This window comes from Tachypleus tridentatus, chromosome 2 (assembly GCF_004210375.1).
Source record: "Tachypleus tridentatus isolate NWPU-2018 chromosome 2, ASM421037v1, whole genome shotgun sequence".
NCBI classification, from domain to species: Eukaryota; Metazoa; Arthropoda; class Merostomata; order Xiphosura; family Limulidae; genus Tachypleus; species Tachypleus tridentatus.
In genome coordinates, this window is record NC_134826.1 from 70,993,017 (window position 1) to 71,010,255 (window position 17,239).

The following is a 17,239-nucleotide window of genomic DNA, read 5'->3' on the forward strand; positions in this document are numbered from 1 at the left end:
AAAGGGCGAGCATGTTTAGTGCGGCAGAGATTCGAACCCACGACCATCGGATTACGAATCGAGCGCTTTAACCACCTGGCCATGCTGGACCCATAAAGTATTGGAACCAAATTAAACCAAAGGGCCCCACTAGTACGACCGTAAGTCTACGGATTTACAACGCTAAAATCGGGGGTTAGATTCCCCTCAGTGAGCTCAGCAGATAGCTCGAAATGACTTTATAATAAAACACGCACGTATAATTTTCTAAAGTATTTTACAAAAAGTCAGGTCCTTCATGGCCATGTTTTTCTTGTTTGTTTGTTTGTTTTTGAATTTCTCGCAAAGCTATACGAGGGCTATCTGTACTAGCTGCCTTCCTTCTAGTCTTACACTGCTAAATTAACGATGGCTAGTGCAGTTAGCCCTCGTGTAACTTTGCGCGAAATTCAAAAACAAACACTTCAACATATCTTCAACATGAGTTTTGACAAATTATTTCCGTTGCTCGAATGATAATTATTCTGTTTCTCAATTCAGTAATGTCTCTTTTTTCTTTGTTTTATCTTCAACTGTTCTACATATAGTTGTTCTAGCTTCCGTGTTTTTTATCTCTACACTGAACATGTAAGACGCTTGTTTTGGAAAACTGAGGATGAAGTAACACAGAATTCTAAGACAGTTAAGTAGGTTGTTGGAAGATGTTCGTTCGCTGTAGAGTCGGGTTAGAAATGTGTACCGTCTTTGTCACCACCCACTAGAATCAACACGATAGTAAGATAAACGCCACGTGTCTAGCCCTCATCCTGCCGTTCACGTCTCATTTACAAGGGGCGAGGAAGAACCGACTTGTCCTTTCGCACCGACCCGTCCAATAACTGCAGTAAGAGCTTGCAAGGAACAAAATGTACCATCGCAAAGAAACTTCGTGGTAGATGGAGCTGTGATCGCCATTACTGTTTTATGTTGCCTAAAGGTTTCTCTGTTTGTTTATTTTTTTTTTAGGGTTACATCACCGGAGTTTGTCAATGTGACAATGTGAGCATGAAACGTCATGCTCAACGTTTCGTGGATCTTAATAAGAAAAACTATTGCCACGTGACTACAAACTTTGTTTATATTATACGTGTATACAGTTTCCTGAAGATTTTATTAACACTTCTACAGGACATATAGGTCTGTCAATGATCTAGTGATTAGGGTACTCGCAGCGGGTGCGATACCCATCGCCCAACACACACGCCTATTCAGCTATGAGGGCGTTATCATGCGCGATCAATCCCACTATTCATTGGTAATTCAAGAGTTGACGGTGGGTGTTGTTTACTGGTTGATAGACTCTGGTCTATTATTTACAAATTAGGGACGGCAGATATCCGTGGAGCATCTTTGCGCGAAGTTCAACAAAAATAAAGAAACGGACTTTATAAGGAAAGTATACCTAACAGCTAGGTCAAGGTAAAAATTATATATTAGTGGCTCCAACTTATAATCTGTGTTAATTTAAGCTACTGTTAAACACACAATGGTGATTTATTCTGATAAGATGGTCTAAAGTGCTTATTATAACCCTTTTTATGGGAACTTTCAAGTGAGACGAGAGGGCCGCTGTAGTTGGTGTGGCTAATAGGGCACTGATAGCCACGGTTGGCTGCCGATATACGTATCCCAGCAGGTGGCACTAAAGCTTATCACACATGAATGCTCCCCGAACATTGGATGGGGGTGTTCCGCTCAATGCATCAAACATAAAACTAAATAAAAGTAGACACAGAAGCTCACGTGCTAGTGTCTTCTTCCTTCCTTACTTTCTACATCAGGTTAACTAGACGCACTAGTCTTTGTTAGCCGTGAACAAATCAGAGACAGGCTCTCACCACCATCTCTCTCTTCTGTCTTTCCACTTCGCCTTGTCGCGTCTCCATCTGTCTGTATCCGTCACCCTCATCTGACTCTTTCTCTCCTTCTTTTATTCTTTTTTCATTAACTTGATTCATCCTTCAACTGTCTCTCTTTCTGTCTCATGTTTTATCATTTTTATTGATTTATTTGTCGTGTATAGGCTTTGTATATTAGCTTACTCTAAGCCATTCCCACCCAAGCAGAGGAAATATTTATATAAATACATATTCCCGAGATTACCTATACACATTATTACTTTTTGATCCGAGCGTGGCCTAGTGGTTATCATGATGGATCAACGGTTTGTGTTTCGCTTTCCATCGCGCTTCAAACATTAGATCCATAGGTGATTTATAAAATTGTTGGGCAAATCCCACTGTTCCTTTGGAATACTCAAAATGCTTACAGTAGAGTCAGTTGGCTAGTTGTCTTCACTATAACATTCTGATAAAAATTTAGAAAAAAATTACCTTTCCACTCTAGATATAATACTCTTTATTATTATTTTAAACAACGTTTCGCCTTTGCGGCTTTCTAGGGTGGCTATTAACCCTGATAAATAAATATATATATATATATAGTGTTAAGTTCGTTTATTTTCTCTAAACTTTTCATCAAACTGCCTAAGTTTCTCTACAAATTTTGAGAGACAACAAAAAATATTTTACCATAACTTGTCAGTTGAAAACCATGGCAGACTAGCGCAGAATGGCCCTGATTTAACTTTGTACGGACGTCCGAAACAAAACATGTGGCTTACATACATCTTCTGCTATTGGTTGACATTTGCAATTATAAGTCACTACTTTTGTTTTCATTACATTGATATTTATTTCGGCCCGGCATGGCCAGGTGATTAAGGCACTGGACTCGTAATTTGAGGGTCACGGGTTCGAATTCCCGTTGCACCAAACATGCTCGCCCTTTCAGCCGTGGGGGCGTCATAATGTTACGGTAAATCCCACTATTAGTTGGTAAGAGTAGCCCAAGAGTTGGTGGTGGGTGGTGATGACTAACTGCCTTCCCTCTAGTCTTACACTACTAAATTAGGGATGGCTAGTGCAGATAGCCCTCATGTAGCTTTGCGCGAAATTAAAAAACAAGCAAAACATATTTATTTTTGTTATAAACGTCTTTATTTGTTTTTAACTTGCGTATTCTGACTCTAAAACCATCTATTGAAAGGTGTCAACACCAGATATTTATGTTTGAAGGCTGTCGTTTCTAAAGCTTTATATCCTTCGCGAAATGTTAGACCAAGTATTTTATGTATCTGGTCTCTGAACTCTCGTAAAATCTCGTCTTTCTCTTAAACGGTTCTTCTCTCCCTATACGCGTTCAATTTTCTTAGACAAAGACTTTTTTAGCCCATTCATCTGTCAACGAGAGCTTTCAATCTTTGTTATGCTAGTCCTTCCATGGAAGTCTAATAAAACCTTCCTTTCCTTCAGGTACTAGTTTCTCTATATACAAATCAGTTACTCGAATCGCAAGTGTTAGTAGCTCCAAGCTGGCTCACTTATCATTTCGAACTTATAATGGTAAAGAATGGCATAGAAAGAGAGGCGACTACGTCCACAGTACGTTTCTTGAAGTTTTGTCACCCACGAGTTTTTGTTTTTGTACATAACAGTTGACCCCACAAACTATAAAGAAAAGTATGTAATTTATTTTTTATAAAGGTACTTGTAGCTGTTTGTCTGTTTTAATGATAAGAATATGTTTTAGCTGTTTGTATGTTTTAGTTAAATCTGCAACTTCTGTATGTGTGCGTTAGAAGTTGTTAATTGTGTTACTTTTTTTAATTATTAACAGAATGTGGTGTAAACATTCTTTCGTTTTCTCGGGAGAAAAATAAGTTTTTAAAATAAAATTATAAATGTAGAAAATGAAACATTAAACTGTATTTATTACTATGGTACTACACATTATGTACCTTCTTGTATTATGTTTATTACTATGATACTAAACATTATGTTCCTTGTATTATGTTTATTACTATGATACTAAACATTATGTACCTTCTTGTATTACGTTTATTACTATGATACTAAACATTATGTACCTTCTTGTATTACGTTTATTACTATGATACTACACATTATGTACCTTCTTGTATTATGTTTATTACTATGATACTAAACATTATGTACTTTCTTGTATTATGTTTATTACTATCATACTAAACATTATGTACCTTGTTGTATTATGTTTATTACTATGATACTAAACATTATGTACCTTGTTGTATTATGTTTATTACTATGATACTAAACATTATGTACCTTGTTGTATTATGTTTATTACTATGATACTAAACATTATGTGCCTTCTTGTATTATGTTTATTACTATGATACTAAACATTATGTGCCTTCTTGTATTATGTTTATTACTATGATACTAAACATTATGTGCCTTCTTGTATTATGTTTATTACTATGATACTAAACATTATGTACCTTCTTGTATTATGTTTATTACTATGATACTAAACATTATGTACCTTCTTGTATTATGTTTATTACTATGATACTAAACATTATGTAATCTTCTTCTTGTATTATGTTTATTACTATGATACTAAACATTATGTACCTTCTTGTATTATGTTTATTACTATGATACTAAACATTATGTACCTTCTTGTATTATGTTTATTACTATGATACTAAACATTATGTACCTTCTTGTATTATGTTTATTACTATGATACTAAACATTATGTACCTTCTTGTATTATGTTTATTACTATGATACTAAACATTATGTACCTTCTTGTATTATGTTTATTACTATGATACTAAACATTATGTACCTTCTTGTATTATGATTATTACTATGATACTAAACATTATGTACCTTCTTGTATTATGATTATTACTATGATACTAAACATTATGTACCTTCTTGTATTATGGTTATTACTATGATACTAAACATTATGTACCTTCTTGTATTATGTTTATTACTATGATACCAAACATTATGTACCTTCTTGTATTATGTTTATTACTATGATACCAAACATTATGTACCTTCTTGTATTATGTTTATTACTATGATACCAAACATTATGTACCTTCTTGTATTATGTTTATTACTATGATACCAAACATTATGTACCTTCTTGTATTATGTTTATTACTATGATACCAAACATTATGTACCTTGTTGTATTATGTTTATTACTATGATACTACACATTATGTACCTTGTTGTATTATGTTTATTACTATGATACTACACATTATGTACCTTGTTGTATTATGTTTATTACTATGATACTAAACATTATGTACCTTCTTGTATTATGAGTTACTTTGAGAATCTTGTTCACGTATTTGTTATACAAAAAACTGGACAGTAAAACTTTGTTAGTGTGGAGTTCTGGTTTTTGACAGTATTGGACAGTACAACTTTGTTAGTGTGTATTTCTGGTTTCTGACAGTATTGGACAGTACAACTTTCTTAGCGTGGAGTTCTGGTTTCTGACAGTATTGGACAGTAAAACTTTGTTAGTGTGTATTTCTGGTTTCTGACAGTACTGGACAGTAAAATTTTGTTAGTGTGGAGTTCTGGTTTCTGACAGTATTGGACAGTAAAATTTTGTTAGTGTGGAGTTCTGGTTTCTGACAGTATTGGACAGTAAAATTTTGTTAGTGTGGAGTTCTGGTTTCTGACAGTATTGGACAGTAAAACTTTGTTAGTGTGGAGTTCTGGTTTCTGACAGTATTGGACAGTAAAACTTTGTTAGTGTGGAGTTCTGGTTTCTGACAGTATTGGACAGTACAACATTGTTTTGCTAGAGTTAGATAATTGTTGGTGACGTTTTTTGTGAAATTAAGTTTCATAACTTTGTGATTTAATTTTTCACCACGAGAAGGGGTTTCATACTTTATTGATTTATGCTGACATCAATGTTGTGGGCATGTAGAGAACATGACGTCGTTTTGGTAGGAATTACGTTTACAGTTAGAGGACAAACATTTATGATTTCTTCCATTATCAACACAAATAACAGGTTGTTTAAAATGAATTTTTTTCACATGATTTTGTAGATAACCCAGTTGAAGATTGATAACAACCCATTTGCAAAAGGATTTCGAGACAGTGGAGCGGGAAAGCGAGAAAGAAAGTGAGAAAGATTCATATTTCTTTATTACCAGAGAAACATACACACGCACGCATGAATAATGTTAATTAATATATGTAACCAACAGACAGGAGGTCTGGCAAGATAGCTAATGTTAATTAATATATGTAACCAACAGACAGGAGGTCTGGCAAGATAGCTAATGTTAATTAGTATATGTAACCAACAGACAGGAGGTCTGTCGCTGAGAAAAGTAAAGTTTGTTTTGTTCAAGTCTAAACGATGAAATATTTGAAGAATAATTTTGTTGATAAATCTCAAGTTTTCAATCAAGTCTTCTCTACTGCCTTCTAATTTGTGTTTATTAATACGGTTGATACGTACAACTGTAGAAAGTGTATAATATATTTTACTCAGTGTTCAAATGTCTTACCCTAAATAGAAAAGTTGTGAACATATTAGTTTATTTAACCCTAAACAAAAGAGTTGTGAGTGTATAGTTTATATAACCAACCCTAAACAGAAGAGTTGTGAGTGTATTAGTGTATATAACCAACCCTAAACAGAAGAGTTGTGAGTGTATTAGTGTATATAACCAACCCTAAACAGAAGAGTTGTGAGTGTATTGGTTTATATAACCAACCCTAAACAGAAGAGTTGTGAGTGTATTGGTTTATATAACCAACCCTAAACAGAAGAGTTGTGAGTGTATTGGTTTATATAACCAACCCTAAACAGAAGAGTTGTGAGTGTATTGGTTTATATAACCAACCCTAAACAGAAGAGTTGTGAGTGTATTGGTTTATATAACCAACCCTAAACAGAAGAGTTGTGAGTGTATTGGTTTATATAACCAACCCTAAACAGAAGAGTTGTGAGTGTATTGGTTTATATAACCAACCCTAAACAGAAGAGTTGTGAGTGTATTGGTTTATATAACCAACCCTAAACAGAAGAGTTGTGAGTGTATTGGTTTATATAACCAACCCTAAACAGAAGAGTTGTGAGTGTATTGGTTTATATAACCAACCCTAAACAGAAGAGTTGTGAGTGTATTGGTTTATATAACCAACCCTAAACAGAAGAGTTGTGAGTGTATTGGTTTATATAACCAACCCTAAACAGAAGAGTTGTGAGTGTATTGGTTTATATAACCAACCCTAAACAGAAGAGTTGTGAGTGTATTGGTTTATATAACCAACCCTAAACAGAAGAGTTGTGAGTGTATTAGTTTATATAACCAACCCTAAACAGAAGAGTTGTGAGTGTATTGGTTTATATAACCAACCCTAAACAGAAGAGTTGTGAGTGTATTGGTTTATATAACCAACCCTAAACAGAAGAGTTGTGAGTGTATTGGTTTATATAACCAACCCTAAACAGAAGAGTTGTGAGTGTATTGGTTTATATAACCAACCCTAAACAGAAGAGTTGTGAGTGTATTGGTTTATATAACCATCCCTGAACAGAAGAGTTGTGAGTGTATTGGTTTATATAACCAACCCTAAACAGAAGAGTTGTGAGTGTATTGGTTTATATAACCAACCCTAAACAGAAGAGTTGTGAGTGTATTAGTTTATATAACTAACCCTAAACAGAAGAGTTGTAGGTGTATTAGTTTATATAACTAACCCTAAACAGAAGAGTTGTAGGTGTATTAGTTTATATAACCAACCCTAAAAAGACGAGTTTTGAATGTATTAGTTTATATAACCGTAAACAGAAATGTTGTATGCGATGTACGGTATGTATAATCTAAAATAGAAGAGATGTATACGCCATACGCATGACATCACCATGAATTGTAGTTAGAGTTGCTTTGGTTATGCGTAAACGGTTCTCGTTAATCAACAAGAGAGAATCCTCAATAGCCGTGGCAGTAATTAGATCTTAAATCGGTCAAGAGATGGAGGTATGAGATAAAACTTTATACTTTGAAATAAGCAACTGAGAGCTGTTCTATGAGCCAATATGCTGATGTTAAAATATAAGGTTGTTATCCAACAGCAGAGAAATTTTTGTCCAGGACGAAACATTCAGTTGTACAAGTCATTCCCATTAAACCAATAAATTGTTATAAGTAAGCTTCTTTTCTTCTTTTAACAAAATTAATGCCCTTCGGGTTTTTAGAACTCAGTTTCACCAATGAGAGTTCTAGTGGTACAGTGACATTACAATTATAATGTATTTGCCACAATGTGTAGTTACGTTTTAGGTGAGTCTTCAATTATAAGGTCGACTAACGAAGTGCATTAATATTACTACGTCAGGTTTATCTTTGTGTATGACAAAGAAAGCACTTTATAAATATTATTTTAAACTTTACATAATGACTTTGCCACTTACCTTAAAAACTGGTTACAAATTAGAGAAGCCAATATTTCACCGATACGTAATCCTAACACGGCCAATTTTGACACCAGAATAATCAAAAACTGGCTGTATCACTACTCATGACATGCAAAAAGTTATCTATACCAATTGAAAACCCTAAATTGGGCTTTCCTCGCTGAAAAATTGAGAATATAAAAATGCCCAAATTGTGTACATTTCTCTCTGAGAGTTGTTTGCACTAAATTTTATTTAATTTGTTGAAATATGGCCAAGTAATTGACCTCCAAATTCAAAAATTATGCTTTTTGGTAAGCTCTGACCTCTGTCTAAAAAGACTCAAAATAGCCAAACCTAACTTTTTTTTTTTTTTTACGTCCATATGTTAAGCGCATAAAAATTACATTTGTATCAATTTTCATATTGATTACTGTAAACATGACCGCACAGGAACTAAAACTATACCTTTTGGGTTGTTATTTCTACTCGATCATTTTCAAATTGCGAAAGGTGGTATTGCATAAGCGACATCTAGTGCAACTTAAAAATATTAAAAAGAACAAATTGAAAAGGCTCTTTCAGACACCGAGAGTAAATTTTTCCCTTTTGGGTCTCTAAAAACTGTTCGTTACAAATTGTTTTCACATTGTTTACACAGATGTGGTTATCGAACACCACGCTGCTCACTTACTGTAAACAAGTTACACAATCCAAACAACAAACCCGTACTTTCGAATACTTTATTTTATGTTGTTAGGTTTGTCTGAATGTGCTAGCATTGGTTGTTTTTGTTTTTTTAAAGTTTTTCGTCACTTTATAGAATATTCAGAAATCGGTGTAAAATGATTCAACACACTTTCCCCCACAATCACCCAGTAGAAGCTAGCTTGATACACAATAGATCCCTCGCTGTTTGTTTTATTTTAGAAATTGTCACAGACTTTTTTAAAACCAAGTTTGACATTTGACCTGAACGCACCTCTCTCCTTGTTAGGCAGGTTCGTTTTTGGATTATGCGTTAAATAAAAAAGAGTAATGTACGACCAGTCAACGTAAGGCATTTCATTTCTCGGATTTTAAGAGAGATTCAACTTGTTTACTAATTTTTGTCGCACGCGCAGTACTTCTCGTGTCTCTAGTACTGAGTTCGAAACTCAAAAACTGAAAAATCACTGTACTGAACTTACTAGTTGACTTTAATAATCAATCAACAATTTTAGCGACTTATTCTCGCCTAACTCAGATTTTTATACTTTCTAATTAGTTCTTAAACCTTCAAAAAATTCCGAACGTCAAGCCATGCTCTCAGTTTGTGAAGTCAAAACTACTTCTCGTGGCGAAGTAAGAAAACATCTACAACACAATGGCTGATATTTTAGGCTTCTGTGACTTACGTTTATGCAAAGTTTATGCGTTTAGGTTTTAAATCTAAATGTGGGTTTTATGTTTGATACAATTTTCTAGCCGTACTTTTAATTCAGTCAGTCTTTAAGTGCCTTTTTTCGTCGATACTAAAGTGTGTGTTTGTTGCTGAAACACGTTGTGTTTTTTTTAAATCACTTAATCGTAAATTTTATAATGTTGCTAAAGGTAGATGTGTGACATACTGAAACATTAATGTATTTTGGTAATATTATAGACTCGCAATTCTGTTAGTTAATTTGAACTATTAAAGGACATCTTACAGTTAATGTATACTTTGACCACGTACGTAGTCTTGAAGAATGGAGAAAATAACGTGTTTCAATAAGACATACCAAGTAAGGAAGGGGGAGTCAGTCAAAAAATGGGGTATATAATATGGAGAAAATAACGTGTTTCAATAAGAATACCAAGTAAGGGTGGGGGGAGTCAGTCAAAAAATGGGCTATATAATAGCGTTAATTTATTTCAGCCCTCAAACTTCTTCCCTCTTCAGGCGACACGGAATACAGTTGAACCAACAACAGCTCTATTTGCCAGCAACTGAAAGTAATTCGACCAGAAACGATGGAAGTTCTGAACAAGTTGAAAATTCTAGCGATGATGAGGAAAGACTGGACGTAGGGGGCGCTGCAGATATGAAGCCACAGATATCATCTCTTTCGTCAACTACTATAGGCAACGGAAAAGGTAAGTTTATTTCCAAGTTTTTATAATGTGCATTTTGTGAAGAAACAATCGAGTTGTTTACTTATAAATTACAGTTAAAATAAATTTTGGGAACATGAAAGTTATTATATGTATTTTCCAATAAAATGGTCTTTCCTCTCAAGCACAACAGATCGCACGTGACCACGTACAATTCTAGTGTCAAGTACCCTAATATAAAACAGCCTATAATGTGTCCTTTCTCAAATCTATTTAATCCCCGCCATATTGTTGTACTCCGACACTGTTAATTTATTTGTCTATGGTATTCTTTGTTTTTGTTTTCCGCATTCCGGAAACACGTTTGCTTTCAGGACACAGCAGCACGTCTGCGGACTTACAACGCTAGAACCTGGGTTTCGATACCTGTGGTGGGCAGAGGCACAGATAGCCTCCTCGTGCAGGTTTGTATTTGACTACAAGCAAACAAACCTCTCATAAATTGGCCAAATGTTTACGAGTTAGAGTTAAATTTATATTTTGAGACGTTGGAAGCAAATGTTGGTATTCTTTATTTCTTGCAGATGCTAGTCCCCAACATGATGATAGTAAAGAAACTGAAACCGAACAACTATCGTCCACTCCAAATCCTGAAGACCACCGACATAACAACCGTAGGGGTACTGGCGTGTTGTCCTCAACCAACTCCTTAACGTTTGATAATCGCCTACAGTCCAAGTCTTGTGAGGAGGAATCCTCATTTCTACATAACAAACACGTTGTTACTCAAACAGGACCAAACGTCACAATAGGTGCTGGCTTGCCCCATCCTCATTTCTTGCCCTATTTGTACTCGCCTACCTTTTATTCTCAATTATTTTTTCCGCCCAGTTCTACCAGAGTTTCTCCGCTTTACCCGCTGCTAGCCAATAGTTACCAGGGTCTAGCTGAACTGAATTCACGTCTCCGCCATCAACAACGATTTGCACCCTATCCTGTTCCATTTTCCATTCACACCAATCCATCTCCTCTGGGTGCCCACTGCCTAGCCGAAACTAGCCCTCCACACCATCATAATCATCGATCTCTTCTACATCAAAAATCTAAGACCACGACATCATTGTCACAAAGTTCACCATTACAGGAAAAAAAATTCACTCATTCTAATGGAAGTGGTTCCACTGCAGATGTTTCTTGTGAATTGAAAAACATTGAAAACATGGTATATGGTTTGGAGCGTCGGCAAGAGCAACTAGTCATGGAAACTTTGATAACATTGCCCGATGAAGGACAGTAGTAACACGTTCTTCAACACAGCTTCTGAGTTTATGTGGCCATCTTTTGGTAAAACTGACTGATTATGCCAATATTAATGTAGGCTTGGAAAGAAATGATGAATAATGTAATATTTCAGTTTTCGCACTTTCACAAGTGACTATACGAAGAAATAAAGATCACAAATCGTGCCTATTTGGAAACAAGTTTTATAATGGATAACTCCAAACTGGCTCAAACCAAAAGGAATAAAAGAGTTTTTAATTTAGTGTACGATAGAATCTTAACGTTAACGCAAAGACAAATTAACTGCATGGTGAAGTTTTGACAACTTTCTCAGTAAAAATTCACGGGGGACTGTTGTGGAAATTGAAAGTAACTCTTAACTGTGCTGTTATTACAGATTCGATGACATCTCAAGCCTGTAACGACGGGCGTTTGTTCGAATTAATAACACATAGAAATAACATATTATTCTGCTATCGGGAACTAACTAGAACTACGACAACTGCATCACGTAATCTATCTGACGCCATCTTGCCTGTTTCCCTTGGAAACCGTCACAATCAATTTGCATAATATTCCACTGTTACGTTTACGTGTTGACGTGAAACACGTTGGCTTATTGGTATGGGACCTAGTAACATGTTGATGATACTTTTCCATAAGTAATCGTACGTTTTTTTTTTCCTCTTGGACGGATTAATATATTGGTAAACAACACTATCCGTTTTCGGACTAGTCACCGTTCATCATAGCGTGTTTGTTTGCAGCATGGTCATGTGATAATTTAGTATGAATTGCTTAATAATACATAAAGGTTGTTGTGTGTCAGTCATTTATTGCGTATTACTTGTCAAACTATCATTATATAATTTAAGGATAAAATTGAGTTCAACAGAAGTAGGCCTAATAACAATGTGAAAGTCGTCGTGTGGTAATTTGCATTATTTGTCAAGTTTCTCCTACATCACGAACTGCAAACTTTAAGTTCATCAAAAGTAGGCGTACCCGTATTATGAAGGTTATCGTGGATTAAAAGTAGTGGATTACTTGTCAATTATCTCCTACATCATGAACTGCAAACTTGTTTGAGCTCATCAGAAGTAAGCATTTTCTTTTAAGACTTTCTGTTGTTTGAGGCCTTATTTGAATTATTTTTAAATCGTCTTTATTCAATATGAGAATGCGTATATTTCCCATTTGTAAAATTAAGCAGTTAACCTTTAAATTATGTTAGGGTTAACATGAACGTTTGTTAGCACATAATTTTAAATTTCAAGTGGGAGATGGATCAGTCATTTCTCTATGTTTTCAAACCTACCTCGCAAGTTGATACACTATTGTGTACTGTGTGTCTGATGTCCTTTTGAAAAATAAAAAAAATAAAATTCATTCAAATTTCTTTTCTAGATATTTCACACGAACAGAAGAAACTTTTAGAAGTTATTTCTATTATACAAGTTGCATAGGTGATACTAGGCATAAGAAATTAATTTTCTGGAAAGGCGTGGCTTATTGCACTTTTTAGCGTGTGGAGCTCACTACAAACAAACAAAACGTTTTCAGTTATTAACCTATCGCAAAAATATTCGTTATTCGCATTATTTCTCCGTCACTAGATCTTGTTGTGTGACATTACAGAGTTCTTGTGGAAAGATTGGGATAAAAAAATAACAGTAGGATTTTATGACAAGTATTTAACTTTTCATCAAGTGAGCGCGAACATAAAAAAACAACAAAAAAACCAGAAAGATACGACAAACCATTTCCTTCGTGTCTGTCGAACAGCGCCTCTTCCATCAAGATGGTGTAACGGTGAATGAAAATGCCTGTATTTGAAGTGGAACATTCCTTGCTGTAGATAAGGGTACGTGTACTGCAGATGGAAAAAGGTTGGTTGGCACGTACTTACTGTCTACTTTTCTACCAAGTCTGCTATCTGTACACCTTTCTGCTGTAGAAATGGGAAGCAGGAAAGTGGGCGAAGTAAGGGGGTGGGGGCGTCATAAAGTCTTATCTCTTGCTCTGAGAAGCACATTAATTTTATAACGACAAAGTATGCATGCACTCGGGTTTCCTGTCTACTTTTTTAAAGTCCATTAGCTAATAATGTGTAAAAACAACTGTCGATCTTGGTTTACGGGTATTTCTAGCCCTAACTGGTTGAAATGTTACTAATGTAGACACATCCTGTTTTAAATCACATTCATGGTAGACACTTTTCAAGGAAGTGTAAAATAGATTTACTTTTATTCTTGGGTATAAAATAAGAATTTGTTTTATACAGCTTGTGGTTTCCTGTAGGTCACTGCTTTGTATCTTTTCACTTTTCTTGTGACTTCCTCAGTATGCTATAACGTAAGGTACTTGTCGGCCTTGGTGTTAGACAACAGTATCTTTCTGTTCTAAACCCTAGAACTGATGAAGCTGTGTTTCTCGGGTACTTCAAGACAACAAAAATACTGTAGCCCCTCCCCGCCCCCCTACTGAACTCAACTTCGCAATATAGAAAGTTTTCTTATTTGAGGATACACTGGAGTATGAAAGACAACGAATAGTGTTATAAGAACATTCTGAAATGTTGTATAACAAAAACTAGTGGCCTAAAATCTTTGTCTAAGGAACAAATTAAACACTTTTTTTGTGATGATTTCGAAAGTTCTCGTTATAAATTATTCTAAAACTGTTACATTAACGACACGCGCCTTTCAAGAAAACTAGTAAAAACATAGCAAGAGATGAGGAAGAAAATGAAAAGCCGCTACCCCTAATTTAACTTGATTATGAAACGTTCCAACTTGGGCCTTAGACATAAAATTATTCTCCAAATGTATGTGATAGGTAGATGTATTTTGTTGTGTCTGTCTGGTCTTAACTTTCATGCCCGCGTGTTTTGTGTTATATAATCAGAGATAAGAATACATTGTCTGTTGTGCTAAGTAGATCTGGGTGAAAAAAAAACCAAACAAGACAGACAGAACATTTTCATACACGGATCCGAGAGGTGAAGGAAACTTCGATGAATCACAACATTATTGTAGAAAGATGTTCATTGTGCTGTATTCTGCCACTTTTGTCTTGAAATAAATATTGTACAAATGATTTTACCAGCTATTTATTACGACCCAGCATATAGTTGTATGATAGTTATGTCTAATTTCTTTTGTGTTGCTTTAAAAAATAAAATATAATTGCGGCGATTACTTTTGTTTCTTTTGAATTTATTTATTGTAGAGAACAATAAAAAAGGACAGAATTTCCGTTACAATACAACAAACTATATCTAAGAGAACATTTAATTATTTAAACCAATTTCATTGTTTCAATCCAATTTCTTATTTTTACCATATTTCCCAAGTTTTTCCTTGTAAGTTAACTTCCTAAAATCACAATTATTGTATATATTTATCTATTTAAATTCACTTCAGTTTTATTTCACAGGATGAATGGTTATGTTTTCCTCAGCTGCGATCTTCCTTAAGATAACCTTTAAGTTTGTTTTGAATTTCGCACAAAGCTACTCGTGGGCAATCTGTGCTAGCCGTCCCTAATTTAGCAGTGTAAGACTAGAGGGAAGGCAGCTAGTCATCACCACCCACCGCCAACTCTTGGGCTACTCTTTTACCAACGAATAGTGGGATTGACCGTCACATTATAACGCCCACATGGCTGAAAGGGGGAGCATGTTTGGCGCGACGGGAATGCGAACCAACGACCCTCAGATTACGAGTCGTACGCCTTAACACGCTTGGTCATGCCGGACCTAACCTTTAAGTAATTCAAGGTTAATAAATTAGAAGGGTTCAGATTCACCCTATGTGCAGCCGGGTTTGAATCCGCGCCATACCATAAAACACTCCTAGCATTTTTAAGCTGTGTGTGCGTTATAAGAATGACATTTTAAAACTTTAACTTGAATGGTCAGTGCTTGGGGTGCTGTTTCCTCCTTGTCTGTAGTTCAAAATTAAGAGATGGCGACAGATAGCGTTAGACAGTAGCTTAGCGATAAATACAAATTCATTATACTTGTGTAAAAAAAAATACATATACCATAGTTCAGAAGTTTTTAACACCATTAAAATGACTCTCTCCCCAGGGGCACATCGGTATGTCTGTGGAATTAAAATTCTAGAAACTGGGTTTCGATACCCGCGGTGGGAAGAACACAGGTAGCCAATTCTGTAACTTTGTACTTAATTGCAAAGAAACAAAACCATATAAATTATCACATTTTAGACGCATAAAAAATTTTTCTATTTGCCTTTGATGTAAATCATGAAGCATTATTTAATTTTTCTGGTTCGACAAAATTTTGTTTACCGGCTTTTTTTCTTTTTTCGAAAGTAACGAAACTACGTGTTATATTACGTCTAAAAAAGGCATTGGACAATAAACCTAAACTGTTCTTAGAGAAACGCAGGTATTGTCCTGATAACCATTGTTATAATAGTAACGTTTTCAATTATATGAAACTCGTCTCTTATACATTATATAATCAATTTATGTTAATCGTACAAGTTAAACGACTGGTTCGATATTAATGGAAATGAAGCCATTTAATTACTACACGTTAATTAACGTCAATTAAATTAAAATTAAAATGCCATTAGTACTTCTACACATTTTGGACGCTTTATTATTGCTTTCAATTAGCAGACATTCATTAATTTCTTGGCGATATTAATGTGAAATGAGTGTGGGCTGTAAGTTGTAAGTACCCTTTGGCAAAACAACCATTACGAAATTACTCTAAGTTCCCTTCCACATGGATTTGGAAAGCAATTTTTTTTTTTTTTTTTTTCGGTTTTGACAGTTGCTGTTAGTTCGATATATTATTACTATAAAAATATAAATCAACGTTTAAAGTGTATTTTGGTCTTTTTCAACTCAGGGAAACTCATCTACGTTAATTTGAGCGTTACTAACAAACTCTGCTACATTATTTAATTTCTTTTATCATAAGTCAATCGTTTTCATATTACATCATTTTCGTTGCGAAACGACCAGTTGTAGTTAACAACTTGTGAAATTCTTGAAGACAACCGAATTCTAATTTTTTTCTGTATTAGAGCAAGATTTAGAAAGAATAAAAACACATTACAGTTTCGGAGGAATAATACGTGAAACTTACTCGGTAAAGAAAGTCAAGAAGTGATGAATTACAGACGCATAAGTTGGTAAGACGACAAGTTAAAAAGTAGTACGTATTTACTCTTGCAAGAAAAATCGAAGCATTAACATTTCTTACAATATCAATAAAAACTTTATATAAGAAATAACTATTTTAGGGCTCTGCAGTAAGTCTGAGGATTCATAATGTTAAGGATCGGGGTTTCATATCCGCGGCGGGAAGAGCACAGAACCCATTGTGTAGTTTTGTGAAAAAATGTAAATCCCTAAATACCATTACCGAGACCCTCAAACCATAAGTAGTCGAACTAGTATATTTATTGTAGTACTTCTTTAAATACCAAATTTTTAGAATAATATAATGTTTTATCACAAATCTAAGGGTCCAACTCACTTTAGGCCTAACATTAGTTAAGCCTTTATTAAGTACATCGTATATCCAATAAAGAGAAAA

At 34.8% G+C, this 17,239-nt stretch overlaps 1 protein-coding gene across 4 annotated transcripts in view; it reads left to right on the forward strand.

Annotated features, from left to right (window-relative positions):
* The window catches only part of LOC143244182 (T-box transcription factor TBX3-like), a 51,311-nt gene extending 36,453 nt beyond the window's left edge, over positions 1-14,858 (forward strand). For 2 of the 4 annotated variants that reach the window (XM_076488407.1, XM_076488409.1), the window contains exons 4-6: positions 5,942-6,018; positions 10,202-10,419; positions 10,962-14,858. In XM_076488407.1, the coding sequence (XP_076344522.1) occupies positions 5,942-6,018; positions 10,202-10,419; positions 10,962-11,674 (1,008 nt within the window). In that variant the 3' untranslated portion in view covers positions 11,675-14,858. The remainder of the gene's footprint in view (positions 1-5,941; positions 6,019-10,201; positions 10,420-10,961) is intronic. The other 2 variants (XR_013024939.1, XM_076488408.1) reach the window with 2 other exon arrangements.
* The last annotated feature ends 2,381 nt before the right edge of the window (positions 14,859-17,239 follow it).